Raw genomic sequence first — 23,721 nt, 5'->3', positions numbered from 1 at the left:
TAGTAGCCGCTTGGATTAGATACGCTGGAGGGCTGACGTGAGAAAGCCGAGCTATGTTGGAAGCTCTTGCGGAGCCAATGATGGTCTCGAACTGGCTGCCTTGCAATATGTCGCTCTCGTTAAATGGTGGCTTTGCTCAGCCTGGGCGTGTGTTTGGGTCTGGGCGGCGGTCGATAGATATTCTGAAAGGTGGATGATGTAACTATCTGGTTGAGTATTTAATAGGTAGACCGAATCACATACCGTAATAAGTTTGGCCTGGTACACTAGGGGCCTGGCTGGAAGAAAGCCATTCTCAGTCAAGATCCGGAGTTGCTCTCTGGGGAAGAGCTTCGGAGGTCAACTACTTCAGTGGCTTGCAGCCTGGAGGAGCCTTTACACTGGGCTTGGACTGAAGCGATCAATCGTGGGTCCATCTCTAGGTAGGTATATTGCTGTATGGTTCGTACAAATACTCATATGTTTCTAGCAGGTCGCCAACAGGTCCTGGAGAGCACTTTTCTCGGCGCTGTTGACCATCAGTCCATATGTGTACTTGACGTTAATCCACATCCTTCCGTAGGTGCAGTGGTAAGAGGTCAGAGGAGGCAGCCACTCCTCTGGGCCCGCATCGCTCTTGGCCTGGTTCACATTATCCGTCACGGCAATAAGTTGAGGAATGCTCAAGTCGTTGGCGAAAGCCTCACGCTCATCATCAGTCCAATCCGAAGCTCCGGACTAGGAAAGTCAGCTCGCGCCCAATCTGCTACAACAAAGGTTTGAAAATAGGCTCACCCTCCAAGCGTTTGCCAAAGGAACAACATGATCAATGTCGACATCGCTGGCCTGGGTCCAGGTGTCTCCATCATACTCCGAGTACCACGATCCGCTGGTAGATCGGCAGGCGGAATCGGTCTGAACGTTGGTGCCGTCGCGGACTAGGACGAGTTCGCGGGTGTTGCAGCCACTTGTGAGCTATTAACGATAGCTCGACGCATTGGCGTAAGGTTCAGGCTAAACTTACTCTCCCTGGTTGATCCAGTGATTGAACAGATCCCGGTCGTAACCAGAGCTTGCGCCGGTCCCGACGGTGAGCGCGTCAAGCTGGGTTTGCGCGACCGAGGCTGATGGGATACCGGGAGGGGTGGCACCCACCAGGGTTGCGGACGCGGCGAGGATAAGATGCAGGATGCTTCGGGCCATTGCGATGATTGCGATTGTTGCGGGCTTGGAGATCAACTTTGGTGCGGGCGCGAGTCGTCTTATATGCTTTTTCGATTCGAAACTGACCTCTTCGGACCGGGCGCGAAGGTTGGTGCTCACGCGTGAAGATGCGGAATGTGTGGTTACCCCTTATGCAAGTGCGAGCGCGGTCATATCTGGCGATACCCTATCTATGGCGGTTGCGCTGGCCACGCCGTGCAAGGAATGCGCTGATTCGTCTGTCAGATGGCGATCATCGGAGGGGGTGCAGAAGAGTGGTTACATCGGAGTTTCCACCAAGCTGACAGTATCTCTTGGTAAAGCAAATTCATTGGCGAGGAAGGTGTGCTTGCGACGCCGAAACTTCTTTTGATCGTCGCCAATGCCTCTCAGACAGGTACAAGGCGGGGATTCTTCACACAGTCCTTGCTTGGCAGTGCGGTTCTCCAACAGCTTCTTGCATGCGACAAGCTTATCAGTGTTCTGACTAGATAATCGCCGACCCGTAATAGATTAATTTCCCAGTCGTTTTGATTTTGCTTGTCGAATCGTGTTCTGCACGGTTGAGAACGTGAATAGCATCAGGTCGGGATAACCTCAAGTCAGGTACCAAGTCCGAATGACCCCACGCCCCCGCTCCAGCCCAGTCGCCGGAGTTGATTATCCCATCCGTGCTTTGCCGTCCTTCGAACTAACGGCAAGACACTTCCTTGCTCCCTGCCCTTGAATCCGCGCCCTGCTGTTCTTCAGGCAAGAGGGCATTAGTGCCGAGGCATCAATAGCGCTCTTTTTATCCGCGTCGGAGGGCGCCGTGGAGGTCTCAAATGGGATAAGCTGCAGCGCGGTATGAACTGTGTCAAGAGCGAACCAATGTGCCGCAGACTCTCATGGTCTTGTTTATCGGTTGCGCCAGACGGTGAGTAATATCGAGTTCGGGTCAAATCGCAAGCACTAAGCAACCATTTTAATTAAATGGAAACTATAAGAGCATTTGAAAACAAGACTCACGTCTGGTGCAACTGAACCCAGAAGTCTTCTGTCTCGGGTTGAAGGGTTGAAGAGTGCGGAGCTTGGGCTCTGCCATTTTACACTCGAGGCTTCTCCATTGAGGGGAGACGCCCTTGGGGGGCTCATCGGCTCACCCTGGATAATGCATGGAGATAGTCATATGAAAACATCAAAAGCATACTGCGAACCCTCTCCTGTTAGCGTCGCCAGTCGGCAGCGGCAGTTGACTCCCGCGCAAGCAAGGCAAGTACCTAACTCACAGATAGTCTGGCTACTTGCAGAGGCAAGCGACGGCAACTCCAGGGCGAATTTCATACTATACTTTCCCATAAGGTCCACTCACAGAAGTTGAGCATATTCCTCAGCCTGAACACCGCGTTCGTTTCCTGTCATGACCTCTGAATAAGTCCCGTTCTCACATGGCGAATATTACTCCCAGTCAACGATCACCGCCTTGTAAAACGTCTGTGGCATTTTGAAGCCTCTCGACAGATCAGGAAGAGCAAATTGATGCGCTGCAATTGACCAGGATGGTGCAAAGGTATGATGAGCAACACGCTGGCCAACACATTTCTGACCGCTGATGCGTCAACCTGAAAAGGTATTAGCAGGAACCGGTCGAAGGCTGTGTCAATCAGCGGTAAGGGAGGAGCACAGACACCATCAAGAGGAATGAAAGTTCACTATCATATCTGTAGGGGCTCTTTGAGGCCGTCACGGCTAGCAAGACGGCACCGAAGAGGTTGCGAGATTGGACCAGCTAGTGGCTGAAACGGTAGTAGGTAAGCTAGTGCGAGTACTTCATAAAGAGAGTCAGTCCTCTTGAGCTAGCCTTGATGGCTTCAAGGGTAGAGTAAAGCGCAGAATGAGCAGGTGGCCTGGAGGCTAGAGCTACAGATGGAGAAGCTTGGGGTGATGGAGTCCGGGGCTCGGAGCGCTCGGGGTCAGGCTTCCACGTCCTAGTAGAGAATGAGCGATTTGTCCCCGACCCAAATCCAACATTATCTGCAAGAACTTAGATTGCCTCATGAAATCAAATACGCCTCTTCTCTATCTTCATAGTCTGGAAACTGCCTTGCTACCAGAGTACCAGACCATTAGCCATTCTTGGCAATTTAAACGCCGCACCAAAGGATGCACTACCAACACCTTACTCAACACAGGCTGAACAACACACCACCGCTGCCATTATCTCATATCTCACCAGCCAAGCAACCTGTTCCCTCACTTCCCGGTCACACCCCATCATCTGCAATCTTCTCTCCTGATGCTTCATCTGACCCCTTACATTGTGACATCACAGCTTGCGCAGATCCGGCCCCCAAATGACGTCGAGCCACAGGGTTCAGAGCAACGTGCGCTTGGCGCCCCCAGTGTCAACGAATAGGCATAGCCGGCCCCAAGACTAGCGATGATCGTCTCCGCAGTCAGACACCTTTGGCCCCCAACTATACTCCAGTAAACAGGGCTGGGCTGCCTTGCGCTGCGCTTAAGCTTAACCGGCTACCGTGCAAGATGGGACGGAGGCGAACACTGCCTCCTTGGAAATGAAGGCTGAATCCTGACCCTGAGTCGTGTTCGGGGTCCACGGCGTGGAGTACTTATAGGTCGGCGAATCCGTCACTGAGCGAGACTTTTCTCTCTGACTCGAGACAGATAACAAGTACGTCCTATCCAGACAGACAGCTCCAACAACCGCCAACATGCTCTCCCAAATCTCCACAACAGCTCTCCTCTCCTCCCTCCTCCTCACCGCCGCCAATGCGCAGTCCAACGCAGCCAACTGCTCCGTCTTCAACTGGGACAACAACCCAGCTTCTATTTCCACCTACCCTCCCGAGCGTGTCGGCGCTGCCGGAACCTGCCCCGAGAATGAATCCAACCTTACTTGCGCTCTAACTGCCAGCGGCGACGCCCAGTACACCGCGAATGTCAACATCACAGGCCTCAACATCGTCAACTTCGCCGAGGTCGTGCAGTCCACTGTCGACAACAGCACCCTCGAGGCGCCGGGCTTCAATGCCTCTATCGCTGGCGCGATCGATACAACAAGGATTCTGGAGCCTGGTCAGTCTGCATACTTGAACTTCACGGCTTACCAGTTCTGTTACACTGGTACTGTCGGAAACTGCAGTGAGGGTGTGGATAACGAGACGGCGGTTGAGGTCTGCGCGCCTTTGTGGCGTGAAGATGGCTTCCCGCGCATTGATGGTACTTACACTGTGGTCAACGTTAGTGCGAATGACGTTGATCGCTACCCTGACCCCTATGAGAACCAGGTGCGTCCGGAGGACGCGGCTGTTAGTTTGCTTGGAGGATTGAACATGGGTCTTGTTGGCTTGCTTGCTCTCGGAGCTGCTATGGTTGTTTAAACTCGCCTAGCTTTTGCTTGAATTGAGACGTTCCTGTACGATTAGTTTTCTTTTACTTATGCCATGAGTTGCAACTGAGCCACTTCGATATACTTGATTTTGTGTCAGGGTAGTATGGGACAAGTGACCATCCCTTGTACGCGGTTGGGCTCATTAAATACATGCTTCGTCCCCTCACAGGTGAGCCAGGATTGCGTCCGCGCCAGATACCTATTACCCAGTTAGCAGCTATCCCCGAGAAGCTAAAGAAAGGAAAAGATATACCTCAACAGCACCCCTTTTGGTCTCGATATCCGCATATGTAACCTTGCCGTGATCGATAATAATCGCGTATCGTCCAGTCCGTCCAGCATTCGCCCACCCAATTGATTCGGAGAAGCGCGCTTCGGGGTCAGAAAGGAAGAGCTGTTACACAAACAGAATTAGCCATCAGAGTCTATCAATACTTCAGACATTAGGGTAGCAGTAAGGGAGGACCCTAAGACTAAAACGGGGAGATGGCGTTGAGAAAGACGTACAATGTCTTCCCCTTGGACCTTATTGGCCTTGCCCCAAGCACTCATAACAAAGGGATCATTCGAGGCGACAACAGCAACGACATCCACACCCTTTTCCTTCAGTTCCGCGAGCTTCGCGATGTACCCGGGGAGATGGTTGACGGAGCAGGTTGGGGTGAAAGCGCCTATCGCCAAGTCATCCGTTAGCCTCTATATACTACATATTTATCTGTTTTTGAGGGAGGAATAGAGAGAACGAGGGACGCACCAGGCACAGAGAACAAAACGACCTTTTTATCCGCCCATTCTTTCGAGGGACGGTATGCGATCGGGATCCCGCAAGAGGTAATGTCGCTACCTTCTTCGGTCCAGGGAATGTACTGGAAGGTGACGTCGGGGGGGAATTGGTCACCAGACTTGAGGGGAGCCATCTTGTAATCGGTCGTTGATGCAATTGAGATTGATTGAAGCTGAAGAGAGGTGAGATTTGGTTGAGTGCGGGGTTGTTGGAGTGTCACTGTCCGTAGCTTGGGAGCTTTATCAGCGGGGATCGGAGGCCTCCGCCATCAGGACCACGAAAAACGACGTCGCTGACCAACCAGAGGCGCAGCATTTAATCCTGTTGCTGTGGATCTGTTAGCGCAATCGTTGTGGAAATATCGTGATACTCAAGGTCACTCGTCTTTTTTCACTTCTGAGTGCAGCAGCGACCTTCGCCATCTGACGGAGAGCAAAAACAGGCCTGAATACCTCCATGGGCACCCCGCATTCCACAATGGGGCCAAGAGGATCATAAACGTCCTCCCAGGCACATCGTGGGTAGACCGAAAAAGCAAGAACACATTATGTAGGTGGCAGAATATGGCAAGATATCTCTATGCATGCTTATCAGATGGCTGAGATGGTCAAGATATCAGACATCAAATGGCAAAGTATATTAAGCTGTCAGGTAGATAGTAATATATGGCAGTATAGATAGCACGATAGGGTAAGGGATATCCAAGAAACGAAGCAAGCTAGTATCAACAACAAGTAGCTGCAGCAAATGAGGAGTATATAGTTAGATCAGCGCTGGCTGGAAATCTCCAACTTCAATAAATGAAAGTAAATGGAAGTAGACGGCAAGTAAATGCAGATATATGGCAGGTAAAGTCAAGAGAGTGAAGCGAAGGCAAATAGCGCAGAAAATTAACAGTGCAACACAGATGACGACAGAAGTAATCCAAGAAGATGCAGATAAGTCAGACAAATAAAGCAACCAAATGCAAACTAGAGGTTAGTCAAGAGGTGGCAGATAGGGCTCCGAGATGAAAATATATGGCAACAAAATGGGAGGAAGGTTGCAGACATATCAATGGATAGAGGAGCAGAAACACAACAAGATATGCAAAAATAGTAACGGAATGTAGTTTGAAACAACAGGATCAACAAGCAGAGAACAACAAGATGAGCACACAGAGCAACAAGGTGGGCAGGCAGAAAGCAAGGAGATTAGTAAACAGAAAGCAGCATATTACACAAAAGTAGATAAAGAACTCGATGGCAGAAAGAGGATATAACGAAGTAGATGGCGAACACAGGAAGAAGAACACAAATAGATCAACAAGGATGATGTCAAGACAGATAGAGAAGTTGACAACGAAGTAGAAGAAGGTAGAACATGAAGCATATAACAAGCAGAGAACAGTCAATAGATGAATAGACAGATGAGCAGTCGAGAGTTAGATCAACAGGCAAAACTACACGAGCAAATCAGCCACCAAATGTGCAGACAGAGAACGATAGAAATATCATGGATAGATGGGAAAGCAGAGAACAACAGCCAGATGCGCAGACAAATCGACTACAAATGTGTTAGATATGTCAGAGTAAATAAGAACGTAAATGCAAGAGTAAGCAGCAGATTGGAAGGGGGAAACCTGAAGACGTGCTAAAGATGCTCAAACACCAAACACATGCAGGAAATTGAGGAAAAAGCAAGTAGATGCAAAATCGATTGCAGTCAGAAGAGAGAAGATGACGAACACAAGAGCGAAGATGCGAAGAACTGACGAAGATGCCTCAAAATCAGACCAGAGAAGTAAGCAAGATAGGACGAGATCAGAGATAGATGTCATTGAGCTAGATGGCATAGATACAGTAGATAGACGAGATAAGCGAGATGAAACGAAATGCGAATAGATAGAAAATAAGATGAGGAAGGAGGATGAAGAGGGAAGGAAAGAGAGAGGGGAAGACGGAGGGGAAGATGAATATATAATGGCTGGGGGTCGTCATCCAAACGTACATTCACCACCGGACGTATGCTCTGGACAAATCGACTTATGCCCTAACTTCAGGCAACCTTGGAACTCTCTATGCAGCGATGCAACCTTGCAATGAATCAGCGTCAGAATATCGTCCTAGGAATATCGTAGAACTATCCAGAGGGAACCTAAGACTGTTCCAGGAGACCAGTGATGGTGCCGGAAGCGAGTCCAGAGCCAACAGCATCTTCTCGTAAAGGAAGGCGTCAACGCAATCTCTAGGAGGTCCAGTCTCTGACTGTAGACTCTGCATCGATTGAGCATCATGGTGACCGTCCGAGAGGCATTATCTACCTACCTATATTCTATCGGTAGGGAGTCACACCGATTTCCGGCGCGCTGACCGGTAACGGCGTTGCCGGCAAGGTGGCCTAATATTGGTGCCTTCCCTGTGAGGAGAGTAGTCGAGCAGGTGTCCTGCCGTACAAGGCAAGAAATGATAGCTCGCTGTAGAACGTATTTTCCTCCTAGACATTTCAATCCCATCAAACACTGCGCGCATCAGAAGCAATCCTTCATCATGCTGGAGAGCTCAGTGTTGTAATCTAGCATGTATCCCTCCTGAAAGGCATCGAGGCCTACGCCCACGCCCATGATCTGGTCTTCCAAGTTTCCCACAGCCTCAAACCACTCCTTCAACTCCTGGGTCATTTGAGCGCCGTCTGGTGTTTGGCTCTGAACACTTGATGTTACAGCTTGATCAACGATTGCTTCGGTCGCGGCAGCACCCTCACCTTCGGCATGACGATGCATTAGTTGAGGCCCGAGTCGACGAAGGCCCTTGATTGACTTCCAAAGCCGACGCGAGATGTACGATCGAGTGGATACCCCCTTGACCAGCTCGAGTGCCATATAGAACTCCTCCCGACAGCCAGTGCTGTACTGACTCGGTATCTGAGCAACAGCGAGGAACAGCGCCATTAATGCGGATACCAAGAACCAGTTGAAGACCACTTGCTGCAACTGGTATATATCGGACGATGCGTGAAGTTGCGTTACAAGCCGGATACTGTCTTTTGCCATGTCGACCACTGTTTGCGACTCGGTCGGAAAGCGCATCATATGCGCTGCCGAGTGAAGAACGGGACGATGGATTAGCATGCGCAGTTGGTTTGCTCGAAGGTAGACCAAGCAGCGTAGCCGACGGAGGCTCCGGGACTCGCCTTCTGCATAGCCTAATGGGTCTCGCAAGCGAAGAGAATCTGGCAGGGCAGCGACCCACTGCAGGACTTGCCAGTCAAGGTAGTTCATCTCGTCTTTTTTGATCTCATTGGTGTTGTTGAATGCTGATATAAACCTCCATACTTTTGCAGCAATCCGGCTATACCGAATCATGACACGCAGGTACGAGTTGTCCTCTTCAGGCTCTGGAAGCCACGGATCGATGTCGGAGTCGTCCACACCGAAGGGCATGCCGGTGCCAAAGCTCCATCGGAGGTCCAGCACGCGAACAGACCAGAATAGCTTGAGCACGCGGTCTTTGCCAGCTGCCAAGATAGTGGGGTGCTTCAAGGTTTCTCTCCGGTGTAGGCCTTTCTCCAAGCACATGCGTTCCACAATGCCAATTGTTCTCCAAGCTAACGTTTCCTCGTCCATTTGGAAATATAGTATTGCCTTCGTTTGTCAGAGCTGTTGGTCCATGCAGGAGTGTAACTTACCACAAGCGCAAGCAGCGTAATGCTCTTGATTTCAGGAACAGCCCAGACGTAATTGACCGCCGCATCTCGCACTGTTTCGAACAGACTCATAGCTAGCCCGCTACTCCCGCTGGCCTCCGCCGTCAGAGCACAAGCAAAGACCAGACGTAAGATGTTGATGTCGTCGCTGTCCAACTTCCCGTCGTTCGAGTAAGCAGGAGCTTGAGGCCAAGACGCAACGTCGGTCGGTCTATAAAGAATCTCGACGTTATGTAGGAGCTCATCCAGTTCGACAACTGGATACATAACTCCCATTTCCTCTTCATACACCCGACACAGTCGGAGGGCCTCCGTCTTGCCGATGGTCCATAGCGGATCTCCTGCGTGACATGACCCTAATGGATTTGGTGACGGCGGAGTCGGCAGCGGCGACGGTTCACGCGTCATGTCGCCCTCATTGCGCTCCACCTCAATCCCTCGCTCCTTGAGGCTCGACTTGGCTAGGTCAAAGCTGAAAGCTGATGTAGTAGGCCCTTGGAAAGCCATTTCCTTCGAAGCCATGGAAATACGCCGATGCGACCGGGAGCCAGCTTCAGGGCGACTGCTTGCGGCTCCAGAGGCATTCGCCTGGGTAAGGGAATGCACAGCACTGGTCAGCGCGCTAATTTGTGATTGCATAGCATTCATCTGCTCATAGAGTCGCTCAAGCCCACTACACAATCCATTAGCCCCGACCGATCCGAATACACAAAACCTCGCTCACCTCGTCTCATTTCCCCCCGGCTCATGAACATTATCATAAACGCATGATATCCGCTGCCTGCCACATCTCACACAAGGCCGCTCCCCATTACACTTGATCTTCCGCCGTTTGCACTCGTTGCTTCAGAAATACCATATCAGCGCCGAATTGAGATAAGATTCCACTGATCTCACCAAGCCTTCGCAATATACTTTCTTCTCCTCTTCCGCGGCACTAGTTCAGCCTCGAACTCATTCTCGCCAGCTCGATCACGATCCCTATCGCCATTGACACTAGCGCTAACACTCGCCTCGGGACTCCGCTCCCAAATACTCGTACTTTGGTGCTGGTGTTGGTGCGCGGAAATAGACGGGTTCATGTCAGTCAAGCGCAATGATGTTTTGGAGAGAGCAGGAATGGAGAAAGATGAGAAATCAATAAATTGCCGTGTTACGTAGGAGGACAGGGGGGTTTGTTGGAAATTGGAATCGCGAGAGTGGCTGGTCGGCGTTCGTGAAAAAAACTGGGGAAATGCGGGGGATTTCAGGCGCGGAATGAGTGCCGCGCTTTTTGTGGCGATCAACAGGTCGAACTGAAGTTCGACGGTGGGGATGGCTAAGATTTGTGGCGGGCTTAGGTGCATTGTTTTGCAACTTTGCATTATTGTATCCTCATGAATTCTGAAAGTAGGTATCTAGGATCTGGTGAGTTTTATTTCTTCTTTAGAGTGTAAATATTCAGGTTTCTATACATGCAAATTTCGTCCAACATCGCGATTTGGTATATACATAGTTCCGCATCCATTCTCACACTTTTAGTGGAAAGGACAGAAGCAACTAATTCAAATCCTTCGTCCTTTCCTCACTCCCTGCAATCCACTTCTTGAGTACCTCCGGCTCCCTCGCCTTAAACCCAACCTTGAACGGCTTCGGCTCCGTGGTCAAAGCCGTCGGAATCGAGTTGCACTCAATCGCATCTAGTATCGGCCGATCACCCGCAATCTTGGCCGGGTGCATTGTAAACGCCGTGATCAGGCGCACATATGCAGTGAAGAGTTCGCGGTTTGCCAGATGCGAGCCAGCGCACATTCGCGAACCGGCGCCGTAGCCGTAGTGGGGAGTACCGGAGCCGTCTGTTGCGGATGTGAGATAGCGGTCTGGGGAGAAGACGTGGGGGGAGGTGAAGTGTGTGTCATCGTAGTCTGCTGCGTATGCGTTCTGTTCAAAACCGTTAGTATGATTACGAAGAAAGAGAGAAGGAAAGGTGACTTACCATAAAGAATGTAGTCCCCTTGGGAATAACAGAGCCATTCCAATTAATGTCCTTGGTGCTTTCTCTAGGGAGACAGATGGGGATGACAGTCCAGAAGCGCAAGGTTTCCTTGACAAGAGCTGTGACGTAGGGGACTTTCTCCTCCACGAGACATTTCTCCCAGGCGTCGCCATTGGGGTAGACTTCCATAATCTCCTTGTATGCGCGCTCTTGAATCCGTTGGCCGTCTTCGGAGGCGAGGTATGCGATGCCCATGATAAGGTTTCCGGGGACGGTGTCCAAGCCGGCTGAGACCATGGTGAGGCAGATGGATTTGATTTCCGCTATGGATCATGATGTTAGCAACTCCTTGGTAGTGTGTAGGGAAGATGGAAGTATGTACCATCATTCAACTTCGCCTCAGGGTCCTTGAGGATATTGCCCGTAATACAAGGCTTATCCGTCCCCTTGGCAATGCGATCTTTGAGCACATTCAAGAGATAAGTGAGATACTTGTCTCTCCTCACCCGGAAGCTATCGGCCTCCTTGTTTGTCTTAGGTAAGATTCTCAACAGAGGGATATAGTCTTGCCACTGGTTACTTGTGCTTCGGAAGTTTGACACGCCACGCTCAACATCCACAATTTCACGCAACAGGTCATCGTCGACGTTTCCTTCGATCCGGATTCCGTAGTTCAAGGTCAAACTCGTGTTCAGTGCAAACCGCTGGAAGTATGCAGTCGGGTTGACATCCACAGTTCCGCTCGCGCTATCCTTGAACAGCTCTCGAATGCTCGCCATTGATTCAAGGTCGATGATGGGCATGTAAGATTGCACGGCGGGGCGGTTCAGGGCTGTAGCAGCGGCCTTACGTCGACGCTTACATGACTCGTCCCACGGCGACGTTCCAATTGTGAAACCCTGCGAGCTAGAAACGACGCTATGAAAGGTGTGGAATGTGGGACGGGATATAAGCGCGGACTGGTCTTTAATCCAGAGCTGGCGAACGGAGTCGAAAGTGTTTGCGAAGACAACGCGCTGAACCGATTAGAATCGACCATACACCGGAGTTCCGGTAACGAAGGGTATCTCACCTTGTTTCCCATTCTGACCTGGAAAACCGGTCCGAACTTCTTTGCCCATTTCTGCGCTACGGTCGCATGCTGATCGCCCAGCTGTATCAGGTTTCCGAAGATAGGTATACCAGGAATCTCAGGTAGACCCTTGATCTTGGGTACATCTGTGCGGTTGAAGTAGCGAATGACGAGGTACACTAGCGCGATGGCAACGATTCCGAGTGTTTGAAGGGCCATGCTAAGAGATAAAAGAAAGAATAAGACAGAAAGTAATGCCAGAAGCTAATCCAAGTAATGTAGTAACCTGCAAAATCAAGAAGAAAGGAGCTTTATATCCATCCAACCCCTCATGGGCGAGGATCAGTGCACGGTGCATTTCCGAGTTCTGGGAGAGGTCTCCGCGTCATCCGCACATGCGAGAGCCGAATATTGTATCAGATACTGGTAAAGAGCGCATGGGACGGTGGTTCTGCTGCAGGAGGGCAGCTCGTCTCCGCATGGTTGAGTGCGGGATTTCGGTGTTTGGTTCCGCGGGTTTCGCTTACCCCCGGATCTGATCCACTGCGGAAGGCGCAGGCGTCAGGCAAAGTAATAGTGATTGTTCATGTTATTATTTGCTTGAAAAGTAAATAGGTTCTGTCGTAAGTTGAACACACATATGTTGATACCAAGCTGCCGGCATACAAACAGAAAACTTGAAGTTTCCTTTTGTCTACATTGAAAAGCCGACCAATTAGCATAATATGAGGCGACTGGTAGGGAACTCAAATAGAATAAAGTTTTATAAAGTACACATAAATATACAAAGATATCATACAAACAATATACAAAGAAATACAGCACCTCACGCTGTCATAAATCATGTCTTAGCCAATCGTTCAAAGGATAGCCTTGCCCTCTTTCGCAACCCACAAGCTCAAGCTTCGAATGGCTTCTCATCAGCACTCAGCCGACTGACCCTCCTCCCGCCATTCCTCGCGCGATCCGCCGCAAGTGTCTGCGCAAATTTACTCTTCGCACGAATCTGCGGCCCTTTCCAGTAGAATATAAAGATTGGAATCGTGACAAATATTGCAAGAACACCGAGAATCGTACTCGCCCACTGCAGGTGCAGCCTACCACCTATGTTCGTGTACATCGGCGTCGCGTACATTGCTGACAGACCAGCAAGGAAGTCACGAGCAAAGCCATTACCTCCCGTTGCAGAGGCCGAATAAGGCCCGTAGGCGGCAACCATGTAGTCGATTGTTGACATGTAGATTCCGTAGTTCGCGATGGCGATCATGAGCACGAATACGTGAGGGACAATCCAGTGGTTGTAGTCCGGGCCCATGGTCGTCCACGCGAATCCGAACAGACCAATTGTTTCAAGAGGGGCGATAAAGAGCAAAAGGAGGAGGCGACGTTCTGGCAACCGGGCAGCAGCACCTTGTTCTCGGCGAATTTTGCGCTGGCGCCAGATGTCGGGGAGGAAGATTGCGTAGGCCATGAGGTATCCGATGAGAATAGTGCTGAAGCAGAGACCGATGCGCAAAGCGTCGAAACCCCATTGCTCGAAGACCAAGGCGAATGATTCGATACACGTGAAGATCAATGCATCGGAGAAACCAGAAAGGAGAGAGAGGAACAGGACGATTGGTTCGCGGAGGAACATCTCGAAAGGTCGGCGCCAAATATGCAAAACTTCTCTGAATTCGAGTCTCGGGACCTTCAACTCATTAGGGCCGTAGACGTTCGGGTCTTCTCCAGACTTGCGGCGACGTTTTGCCTCTTTATCGAGGAGGATTGTTGAGCGAGTTTCGCAAACAAGGAAGAAATGCATGATCTGGGTCACGCCGCCGAAAATGAGCTGGATCCAGAAGTTCCATCGCCAGTGCAGCCACTGCTCCATCATTCCACCGAAGAAGGGGCCAATTGTAGTACCACCAACCGATGACAATACAACGTATGCGACAGCGAAGCCTTGATCATCAGCTTCCCACATATCAGCAGTCATCCCTAGTGTGACTGAGCCTCCAGCCAAGCTGAGACCACCAAGGAAACGACCAACAATCATCGTCGCGAAGTTCGGGGCCAGAGCACAAGGGAGCTGCCAGATGTTCATGAAGGTCAAACTGAGCTGCATAATAGGCCATCGACCGAACTCTTCACTCCACGGTGCCCACAGCTCACATCCGAAAGCGTATGCGACCAAGAAGATCATCTGACCGACGCGGGCCGCTTGCTCGCTGATAGAAAATTCCTCCACCAGGCCGTGAACCGCATTGGCATAAGTACTGCTGTTGAAATTCATAGACATCTGAACGGTAAAGATCACCGTGAGGATGGTCCATTTCTTGTACGAAGGGAAAGAGAAACCAAGTGCATCATAGGCATCGTCCTCCGTTAGTTCTCGCTTCCCATCCGGCCTGACCTTCCCACGAGAGTCGCTTTCGCTATCCGATGATTGAGAGGCATGTTCAGCATGTGTATTATCAGGCTGTCTTGTAGGACTTGTTGATTGACCAAGTGGATGTTGCTTCTTTTCCGCACCTATCCCAGCATGCAGGGGGTTTTTAGGGTCGTCCTCAATTGCCATATCGCAACGGCCTATTCAAGACCAAGTAAGTTGAAAACTTAGAAGGAAAAGAGTATATTAGACAGAAGAGAAGATCCACAGAGAGCCGAACTACCAGAAAACCCGGGTCGCAAGAGTGGCGCTCGTGATTGACAGTCCCATCGACCCCAGGAACGAGCGATCGATCCCACACTTTTATACACCAGCATTCAAACCCACCGTATGACAGTTTGAGCAGCGGAGAGAATGAATCGACGTCATGGTCCGGTTCAGTCTCCAATAGAGACGTCTTTGACGGCCAACATCCACTAAACGACGACTGGCTGTCTGCCTCGCAATCTACCCAAGGGTATTCGCAACACCAAGACCTTCGAGTCAGGGTGCAGGGTCCCTAGGGGAACATGATTGAACGGCCAAGAGGCTGATAAGCTCCGCCACGCTCCGGGGATTAACTCCTGAACGACATCATGGCGAGGATGGAGCGAAAGGGACTGGATGTGTTGGACCACGCGCTTAGCCGGAGATCCCAGGTGGGAAGTACCGGCGACAATGGCGGTTGCAGAGAAGTATCGTTCGCAGGAAGGATTCCAGGGCTCCAGATGTGATGCAACAGGGCGCTTATAATCTTGTTTCCGGCAACAAAGTCCCGAAGGGTGTGTTCTTGACTCATGGAGTGTGTTTGTTCGCTGATGTTGACGTGTGACATCACTTCAGTAGGTATCGTGGTAAGCACCTGCACGAGTAATGCACACAGCAATGATGGATATACCTACTGCATAACACTTGCATAACTCTCACTTCATTCACGCATTCCATTTATCCCTTCAATCCCTAACATCCCACTCAATGCTATACTCGAATTGATAAAGACTAAGAAGAATTCTCCCGCCTCAATGTATTATATCGCAAGCTTAGCATATCCAAGCAAGCCCAAGATGGAAAGCCGAGCGTTCTCAACTCTTGTCGATTATTAGACGCGCTGGGCAGTCTTGTCCTGCGTCATGATCAGCCTCTCTCGCCGAGACCTCGATCGTATCAATCCTGTTTGATGCGGATGCTTACATGGATGTTTACTGTCGCTAGACGTTCGATGACATTTGCCTAGAATTTAGACCTGGAAAAGGAGAACAAAGAAAGTATTACCGCAATTGACTTCATAGCCATCTATGGGATTGAGTCGTCTACTGTACATAAACTCATTCAGGGTTATCAAGAACTAAAAATCGTATGATAAAAAAAATCCGCAAAAGAAAAGGAGAACTCCGAGAGAAAGCCGTAAGAGGTTGAGAAAGTGAAAGTGAAGAGAATGTCCTAAAGTACATACATAACATTATCATTCATAGATTGTGAAAGGTAATGCAAACATCTGCTCTATCGAGACGGGTGTTGAGATGGTAAAGGTCCAGGGAATGGATTAGACCCTTGACTGTAAACCCGGTGATGCCCACCATGCGGTCCAGGTACTGCCTCGTTCATGCCACCCTGTGGGCGCGCTTGAAGATGGTGGGGATTCCCAGGCCCACTAGGCACATATGCCATGCCGCCAGTGGGATTCGGTTGGAGAATCGCCGGAGGCGTGTACGAACGACCCATCTGCTGAGAGCTTGATCCTGGTCCTGGTAGGGGCGCCATCCTTGATGCCTGGGCAAGAGGAGGCGGGGTGTTGCGGCCGTAGTGTGTTCCTGCTAGGCCTAAGTGCGACCGAGGCTGAGGTTGATGTGCGACCATAGGCTGTACGTGCTGGTAGCCTTGCGGGACACTCGGATGTTGTTGAGGCGTCCCGGACATATGTCCTGAAGCCTGCACCGTTTGCGAAGCTGAGCCATATGACGACGTCGAAGGAAGCCCTGGATGCGAGGCGTACGCAAGGTGGCTGTTTCGCGATGTAGGAGAACTAATCGGTCGATACATGGGAGTCTGGGAAGGAAGTTCTCTCGATGCAGTTCCAGATTGCGGATGTGACGCCGGAGATGGTGCATACACAGAAGTAGCGTATGAAGGACGCTGGGACGCCGCTCCTGGTGGCGGTGTAGGCGCAGGAGACGGAGCATTAAGGTTTGGTAGCATCTGGCTGGAAGGGGTTTGGCTAGATGCAAAAGGCGAGTACAAAGGTTGCGAGGCTTGTGTAGTGGATGGACGGCTGCTAGGCGGCGGTGGAGGAGCTGACGATGGTTGCTGTGTTTGTTGCTGACCACGGGGGTCAAATCGCCCTAGCCAATCGGTGTTTCCAGCATTTCCCGTCGCTCCTGGCGAGGGGTTATACGAAGTGTAGTCAGAATAGTGTCGTGAGGGCTGTAAGTATGGGCTCTGCTGAGGGTATCCTGAGCCTTTCGACTGCGAAGACGAAAGAACCGTTTCTTCTTGCCGTGAGCTTGGTTGCGGAAGGGACGAGCCGCCGGAGTACACTGGCCGCGAGGGAGAACCAACCGCCGCAGGCATAGATGATTGATCGCTAGCGAAACGCTTCCTCGGTGGCTGAGGTTCCTCGGGCTCATCATTCAAGATACTCATGATATTTGATCGCTTTGCAGGAACCTGGCGAGGTGGTTCTGGAGCCTCGACCGGCATCATCCCTGTTCGAAGCGCCTCCCTGGATGGGGATAGCATCGGAGGTGGTTGAGGCAACCCAACATGAGATCCAGATAGCGGATAGTAAGACCTTTGCCCGACCGAATCACGGCGAACATGAGCCATCTCAGACTCGTGCCTCCCTAGTCCTTGTACTGGGGAGTTCGGAGGCTTGGTCAGACTCGTTTGGCGTGAGTGCGAGCCCGGAGGCATCAGCGACGTAGCTTGAGCGTGAGATTGAGCCAAGGATTGTAGGTAAGGCTGATGCGGCGGTGCGGTCGCGCTCTGACCCGGTAGCACTGGCGACCCGTGCACATCCACACCTGGAGCTCGGAACCCTTGACCATGAAGCGGTTCCATTCTTATCTCAGGGCCCGACACCGCAGACTGACGGGCAGATATTGACTGATCTAGCGGCCGTGGTGTTGGATGAGACAACACGGTGTCCCGCCTATCATCAGCAAAATATCCCATGCGTGGGCCTTGCATTCGCGGCGGTAAGCCAGTTTGAGCATGGATCGCCCGGGAGTTCTCCTCAGCCAAAGCAAGGGCCGGAGAGTGAGGAGCCATCGGAGCACTGCTGGCTTGGGCGAGCGGTGGGTATCGGGAAATACTACGCTCCCGCTCATGATGTGGACGGGCATGTAGCGAAACCGGCTGTGGCTGTGAGGGTAGCGTGCCATGTCTCCCAGGAGGTGCAAGTCGATTATCTTCCATTTCAGGAGTAGCCTCAGTGTGTGGCGCGAGAGGTCTAGACATACTGACGGACGAAGGCGTCGCCTCATATCGTCGTTTAGATGCGAAGTTGGTTATCGGTGGTGCAGTGAGAATCTCTCCACGCGACTTCTTGGCCTCCGCTTCCACAACAATATCCTCAAACTCCTTTTTGCCGCCGTCAAGTTGCCGCTGAAAGTAATTCTTCACCTAAATAACCCAGTCAGTCAGTACTACCACGCGTAGCAGGGTGATAGGTGTTGTTATCTTACCATTTGAGTAGACTTGGTCTTCATAAAGTTGGAAATGCCTTCAAAGTCCCGGCCAAAATGTGCGAGAAGCATAGGGAAGTCGCGCACTTCGGGAACCGACCAGTAACTGGTTGTTTGGGGAGAGTTATAGTTCATTTCCGGCCTAACAGTACCAGCAGGTGTGGCCACCATGCTCTCCGGTTCCGTTGGCTCAAAAGCAAATACTCCATCTCTAGGACGCCCTCTACCAGACTTCGACCGTGGGGGCACATCTAGCTGGTGATCTCTGTCTGGTTGATCTCTGAATCTCGCTATACCAATTTCACCACCTGGTTCGTAGGCCATTTCAAGTTCGGGATTCGAAAGAGGAGCAACCGGCACGATAGGTCCCATTGTAGTGGTTACGGTAGAGACTATCGGGTTTGGCAGTTCTTGTTGTGGTGTCATCAATTCTTGCTGTTGGTGTTGCGGCTGTTGCGGCTGCTGTGATTGTAGCTGCTGCTGTTGTTGCTGCTGCTGCTGTAATTGTTGTTGTTGCTGCTGCTGTTGTTGCTGCTGAGCTGCTTTGCCTCTGCGACCACCCCTACCACTAGTGCCCGCGCGTCCTCCCCGTCGGCCCGCCGGTTTATCGCCTTGTTCACCATCCTTTGCAGCATTGCCTCGACGTCCATTAGCAGACTGCTCAGGATCTGCGGATGTATCACCAAATGTGGGGGCGGCTGCACGACGCGGCCGGCCGGTATCAGTTACAGGTGTCGGCTCCTCCTCTCCGTCGTAATCAGGCTTGACCACACCCAAATCAGCCATGAGCGCATTTGATTTAGGCCTGGCGGACCGTCTTGCGCGACCACGTCGGCTCCATCGCTTGTTCAACTTCGCTTTATATTTGATCTCTTCTTTCGTCAAGTAATAATGAACAATGCACTGCTTGAAATCTCGGCCAGGTAGCGCTTCCGCGATTTTCCCCCATTTCTTCGGATGGGCCATGAAAGCATCCGTGAACATCTCATGCTCTTCTTTGGTGAAGTCGTTAGGGGGCGGTAAAAAGCCAAACACATCCATTGCCTGGGATGGATCAACGATGTTGTTGGTATCTTTATAAACAAGAGCCTTAACATCGCGAGGTTCCAGCATGTCAGGAATCACTGCCTCACGCTTGAGATCTGGATGCGCAGTAGCCTTATTCTCGCGGCGTCTAGCCAGTTCTTCCTGTGCGGAAATCTCTGAGGCGCGAAGGGCGTTCTGAAAATCCAACTCGCTATTTCCTTTGTACCGCCGACCCTCTCGGCCCTCAAGTATAGGCGTTGGCGTTACTGGAGGGGGTGGTGCGGGAGGAGGAGTCAGCCCTGGGGTTACCGAAACCTTATCCTTGTCCTTCGCGCGGTCCATTTCCCAGACACTCAGCCTCCATCGCTTGTAGTATGCTAACCAATCCAACCGCAGTTCTGCGTTCTTCTTAGCGATGGCTTTGCGCTGATCCATCAGCTCTCCACGTAGTATCTCTTTGATGCGCTCATGGGTGTTATTATTGTCCTGGCAAATGTCAAGGTCGGACATGGGTGTGGGAGGTCCCGATTGCAGGAATGGAAGACTGTCCACAGACACCGTAACAGGGTGTGAATCAAAAACCGCCTTGGTCGGTGGTTCATGTTCCTCAGTCTTTTTGTCGAGGTCAGGAGCCTGAGCACCGACTTCTTCCTCTTCGAGGACAGGTTCTTGAACAGGCGCAGGTGGGTTTTGCTCTTTAGAGGGTTCAGGCTCATGCGCAATAATACCTAAAAGCTGGATGCGCATGAGCAATGAGACAATGGTGGGATCTTCCAGCGGCGGAGGCGGCATTTCAGCCCGAAGAGTCTTCATGTCCTTCTCAAAGATCTGCTTTCGTTCTTCCAAGTACTCCTGAGTGAACACATTTTCGTCTTCTTCCTCATCACTAGATCCTCCAAAGTCCGGTATTACAACATCATTTTTCTCTTCAACAGGCTTCGCGGGTGGCTCCTCTGCAACAGGAGGGCGAGGTGGATTGACAACAGGATCTTGTAGGGCGGCCGGTTTTGTAGGTGATATTGTTGGCAGTTCTATAGACGGTTCGGTAGGTGGTCTTGGCGTATATTCGACTTCTTGTTCCTTCGATGCGACTGGATCCATATTTACCTCAGCTCTATTCACAGTCGGACTTGAAATTGAATCATCAGGCGCCATGTTCACATCCCGTTTCAGTTCTTCACTGATAGACAGACTCCTGTCCTTTGCATCGATCGATTCCTTTTTCGGCGGCAGAATTGGACTGGTAGCAGGGTGTGGGCGATTATAACCAGGCCGAACCCATTGCTTGTTGTTTTTTGGAGGGCCACGAGGGGGTATTGGGCGTTGTTGAAGCGCTCGGGGGCCGGTAGGAATGCTCGAAGGGTGCAAACGAGGCGATGTGTGCAGCCCAGGAGATGCAGATCGCCCTGCCGAAGACGGCCCCCGCGCGCCGTCCGGAAAAATCGTTGCTGAACCTAACTTGCTCGGTGAAGATTCTGGGGTGACTGCACTATCCCTGGAGACCATGGCTGCTGGGGCGGTTGGTGGAGAGAGCTCCAGAGCCTTCTGCGGGCCAACGGGAACAGCCTGGGGCGGCTTGAAAGTTCGCACAGGGCTCTGTGGTTTTGCAATTGAATCACCATTGTCATCATGCTTCGTCTCATCGCGACGAGGACGCTGTTCTAAGGAGTGATGGGGTTGGCCGCGATCTGCTTTTGGCCCTGTTGGCGGCTGTAGTGGAGGTTTCGCGATAGAACCCTGGCGGTCCTTTTCCGGTTTATGTGGTACAGTGACTGTCTGGGAGACTTCAGATGGAGCTTTCTCGGCTTGTAATTCCGGAATCGGAGCTGTAACTGAGCCGAAGGCTGGGACTTGAGGAGCAGCAGGTGGTGGTGAACGTTTGACAACGGATGGTATGAACTCTTTTGTAGCATCCGGCCGCGGAGGTAGATTATCAAAGCGCTCAAGGTCGCGCCAAGGTTCGACCACAGACAACTTTCGAGGATGCTCGGGATTTGGTAAATCAGCGGTTCTGTCTGACAATGCAGGTCCAGTGTGTATTGACGGCGCAACAGACGGTATGGAAGATATGCTGGAATTGCGGATTTCATTGTTTCGAATAGGTGCTTGATCTCTCTTCCATATTATATCCGCTGGTCTGTCTCGGTCTTCACGTTCTAGACGGCGGTCCAAATCCTCGCGACGCTCAAATCTGTCACGCCGATCTAAATCGCGGTCCCGATCGCGTCTATCGATGTCGCGGTCCCTATCTCGATCTAGTATTATACGTTCTCGATCACGCTCACGGTCAACGGGCCGTTCTCGCTCGCGATCTCGGTCTCGGTCTCGATCTCGATCCCATCTAGCGTCGCGCGATCGACTCCGACGCCGGAACGAATCGCGGTCATCTAAAAAAGACATTCGCCCACGACCGCGACCACCTTCCCAGTCACCGCGACCTCGGCCACGCATCGGCCCGGCGCGGGGGTGGTGACCAGTAGTAGGTCCATCAGGTACCGCAGAAGAAGCCGACATCAAACTGTCTCTCGAGCCGCGGCGCATTCGTACAATATCAGGGTCTCGGCCCAAGGGCTCTCTCATATCACGGAAATCGCGAGGGGGTGGAGGGGAACGCGAACGGCCGCGGCCAAAACCGACTCGGGATTCTCGTCCGTCGTAATCATGGCCACGGCGGCCCCAGTCGCGATCAGCATCGCGGCGAAATGGCGGTGGTCCATCGCGGTTGTCTCGGAAGTCGCGGTCACGATCTCGGTCACGGTCTCGAGGGTCGCGGTCTCTGTCACGGAAATCGCCACGGCCGGGATAACCTCGGCCACGTCCACCAAACGGTGCGCCTCGGGGTGTGTCAATCAGAGCTTTTGGGGCTCGCGGAGGCTCACGACCTAGCGGTAGGCCTGCATCTTCTGAGCCACGAGGGCCGGCAGGAGGTCGACGATCACCGAATCGTTGGGGAGAACGGTCACGGGGGTTGAACCCAGATGATTGGGTATAACGCGCAGACATCAGTAGACCATGCTAAAAGATATTCAATGCTGGCAGCAAGCCCTGCAGCAGGTCAGTTAGATTATTTCTCCGTAAACAATCAAATGAAGGAATGTCAAAAAAACGGAGACCTCTCGAGGACGGCAGGGCTCAAGGATGTGGAGAACACGTGATCTTGAATTGAAGATGGGGCACGGGCCATGTCAAAAATTAGATAATCATCAGCCCGCCGAATCGGGGGAAGGTCGAGATGGAACCTTTGGACTCAACGCCCCCGACTTGGCGAGCACGAAGGTTGACTCCCACTTCTGAGGGCAAGTAACGTTTCGCGATCACACAAGGCATCGTGTTCATGAGTTCCCAGCCAGTTACTGAACTATAGGCGGTCCAACGATGTCTGTGTGACAGAACTGGCAGACCCCCAAGCGACCCCAGTACTCCATTGATCACAAAGAGGGGATGGCGCAGAAACTGAAGAAACAGTTCGTAAATTGGGGGGATTTCTTACCTTCGAACCGCGCGGCGTTCCTCTGCGCAACGCGTCAAATCAGCAGGCCAGCTGCAAGGAGTCGGGACTGGCAAATGCGCTCAAAAAAAGGTACTCCGTACGTGAACCGGAACCAGTCCAGGCGGCCAAACGTTTACCTCGTCTAAGATGATGTAAAAAACTGCAGATGCGATCAAGGCTTCAGCATGCTCTGTCACGATAAGGTTTTCCTGGGAAATTTGGTTCAAAAAGGAGCGAGGGGAAGAAGATGGAAGAAGGGGAGGAATGATGGAAACGGAACATGAGAGGAAAGGATGAAGATCTCGAGCTGAACCTGACTGAACCCGAACCTTGAAGGCTCGAACTCTGGCAGTCTGAAAGTCTGATGGATCCTAGGATTCTGGGTTTCTGTTGGTCAGGGATTCCTTCCACCTAATTGAAACCGATTCCAATCTTTAATTGCGGATCCCCCAGGAGGAGCCTGTCACGCAGCGGCACCAGTCCTTGCACTAATCGAGGCTTAGGCTAGCCCGGCTGCCCGAGCACGGAGTTTTGGAATAGTGCCTGAGGCGAGACCCTTTAGCTCCCCTGAATCCTAAGGCAGCACTCAATTTACAGATTAGGCTTAGCGCCTAGTGATTGAGCGCCTAAGCCTGCGCACCAGCACCAGCCAGTGCTATTATTATCTATATCTAACAGCTACTCCGTATGGCTAAACACTTTTGTCGACTAGCTGGCAATGAATGAATCAATCGACATGATATTATAACTCGTGAGGAAGTCGTTTCTGAGGTAATGATGCAGACAACCCTGTCAACATAGGTCCACCTGTTTGGATAGCCTAAGTGAGAGGAGACATGCGAGATTATATATGTCCATACTACAAATGTCAATATGTTCCGTCACCTCCAGTATCCCGATTGATCCAACCAATAATGAACTCTAGCTAGGAGATATAACCCTGAAACGAGATGAAAGTATTTACAATCTAGTTCTAATAGAGAATATGATACTCTGTGGCCAGGTGAAATGTTAGGCAAACTCA

General features: G+C 51.5%; 7 protein-coding genes across 7 annotated transcripts; 1 reads left to right on the top strand and 6 right to left on the bottom strand.

Moving 5' to 3' along the window:
- Positions 1 to 465: 465 nt before the first annotated feature.
- Positions 466 to 1,182, bottom strand: BJY04DRAFT_217585 (HNH endonuclease family protein; the record flags this gene model as incomplete). Its single annotated transcript, XM_073716086.1, has 3 exons — positions 466 to 717; positions 775 to 946; positions 1,004 to 1,182. 3 exons carry the CDS (start codon positions 1,180 to 1,182, stop codon positions 466 to 468), a joined length of 603 nt encoding a protein of 200 aa, XP_073572077.1.
- Positions 1,183 to 3,770: 2,588 nt separating this feature from the next.
- On the top strand, positions 3,771 to 4,746 carry BJY04DRAFT_50974 (uncharacterized protein). The gene has a single exon (XM_073720538.1). It carries the CDS (start codon positions 3,894 to 3,896, stop codon positions 4,560 to 4,562), a length of 669 nt encoding a protein of 222 aa, XP_073572076.1. The 5' UTR covers positions 3,771 to 3,893; the 3' UTR covers positions 4,563 to 4,746.
- BJY04DRAFT_50969 (peroxiredoxin family protein) lies at positions 4,650 to 5,594 on the bottom strand. The gene is made up of 4 exons (XM_073720537.1): positions 5,328 to 5,594; positions 5,081 to 5,244; positions 4,827 to 4,967; positions 4,650 to 4,772 (listed from the first exon to the last, which is right to left on the bottom strand). The coding sequence occupies exons 1-4, from the start codon at positions 5,488 to 5,490 to the stop codon at positions 4,737 to 4,739; spliced, it is 504 nt and encodes a 167-aa protein (XP_073572075.1). The 5' UTR covers positions 5,491 to 5,594; the 3' UTR covers positions 4,650 to 4,736.
- A 1,996-nt stretch (positions 5,595 to 7,590) lies between these two features.
- Positions 7,591 to 10,124, bottom strand: BJY04DRAFT_227402 (putative C6 transcription factor; the record flags this gene model as incomplete). The annotated part of the gene is made up of 4 exons (XM_073718620.1): positions 7,591 to 8,979; positions 9,024 to 9,714; positions 9,766 to 9,885; positions 9,939 to 10,124. Coding segments are annotated over 4 exons (2,110 nt in total), but the record flags the coding sequence as incomplete, so codon positions are not given.
- Positions 10,125 to 10,437: 313 nt separating this feature from the next.
- Positions 10,438 to 12,517, bottom strand: BJY04DRAFT_50951 (cytochrome P450). The gene is made up of 4 exons (XM_073720536.1): positions 12,089 to 12,517; positions 11,399 to 12,032; positions 11,017 to 11,339; positions 10,438 to 10,961 (listed from the first exon to the last, which is right to left on the bottom strand). The coding sequence occupies exons 1-4, from the start codon at positions 12,305 to 12,307 to the stop codon at positions 10,581 to 10,583; spliced, it is 1,557 nt and encodes a 518-aa protein (XP_073572073.1). The 5' UTR covers positions 12,308 to 12,517; the 3' UTR covers positions 10,438 to 10,580.
- Positions 12,518 to 12,898: 381 nt separating this feature from the next.
- BJY04DRAFT_50946 (major facilitator superfamily domain-containing protein) lies at positions 12,899 to 14,861 on the bottom strand. The gene has a single exon (XM_073720535.1). The coding sequence runs from the start codon at positions 14,646 to 14,648 to the stop codon at positions 12,987 to 12,989; it is 1,662 nt and encodes a 553-aa protein (XP_073572072.1). The 5' UTR covers positions 14,649 to 14,861; the 3' UTR covers positions 12,899 to 12,986.
- A 1,137-nt stretch (positions 14,862 to 15,998) lies between these two features.
- Positions 15,999 to 22,210, bottom strand: BJY04DRAFT_217579 (MYB DNA-binding domain protein; the record flags this gene model as incomplete). Its single annotated transcript, XM_073716085.1, has 2 exons — positions 15,999 to 18,119; positions 18,182 to 22,210. 2 exons carry the CDS (start codon positions 22,208 to 22,210, stop codon positions 15,999 to 16,001), a joined length of 6,150 nt encoding a protein of 2,049 aa, XP_073572071.1.
- Between the last annotated feature and the right edge of the window lie 1,511 nt (positions 22,211 to 23,721).

The sequence above is a fragment of the Aspergillus karnatakaensis genome (genome assembly GCF_047715665.1).
Source record: "Aspergillus karnatakaensis strain CBS 102800 unplaced genomic scaffold BJY04scaffold_20, whole genome shotgun sequence".
NCBI classification, from domain to species: Eukaryota; Fungi; Ascomycota; class Eurotiomycetes; order Eurotiales; family Aspergillaceae; genus Aspergillus; species Aspergillus karnatakaensis.
This window is presented reverse-complemented; position numbering and strand designations above follow the sequence as displayed.

Coding starts and splice junctions, on each gene's coding strand:
- BJY04DRAFT_50974 (XM_073720538.1), top strand. CDS start 3,894: ATGCTCTCCCAAATCTCCACAACAGCTCTCCTCTCCTCCCTCCTCCTC.
- BJY04DRAFT_50969 (XM_073720537.1), bottom strand. CDS start 5,490: ATGGCTCCCCTCAAGTCTGGTGACCAATTCCCCCCCGACGTCACCTTC. Junction 4,968..5,080: donor AGGTCCAAGGGGAAGACATT/GTACGTCTTTCT, acceptor TTTGTGTAACAG/CTCTTCCTTTCTGACCCCGA. Junction 4,773..4,826: donor CCAAAAGGGGTGCTGTTGAG/GTATATCTTTTC, acceptor ACTGGGTAATAG/GTATCTGGCGCGGACGCAAT.
- BJY04DRAFT_50951 (XM_073720536.1), bottom strand. CDS start 12,307: ATGGCCCTTCAAACACTCGGAATCGTTGCCATCGCGCTAGTGTACCTC. Junction 12,033..12,088: donor AGGTCAGAATGGGAAACAAG/GTGAGATACCCT, acceptor TAATCGGTTCAG/CGCGTTGTCTTCGCAAACAC. Junction 10,962..11,016: donor AGGGGACTACATTCTTTATG/GTAAGTCACCTT, acceptor GGTTTTGAACAG/AACGCATACGCAGCAGACTA.
- BJY04DRAFT_50946 (XM_073720535.1), bottom strand. CDS start 14,648: ATGGCAATTGAGGACGACCCTAAAAACCCCCTGCATGCTGGGATAGGT.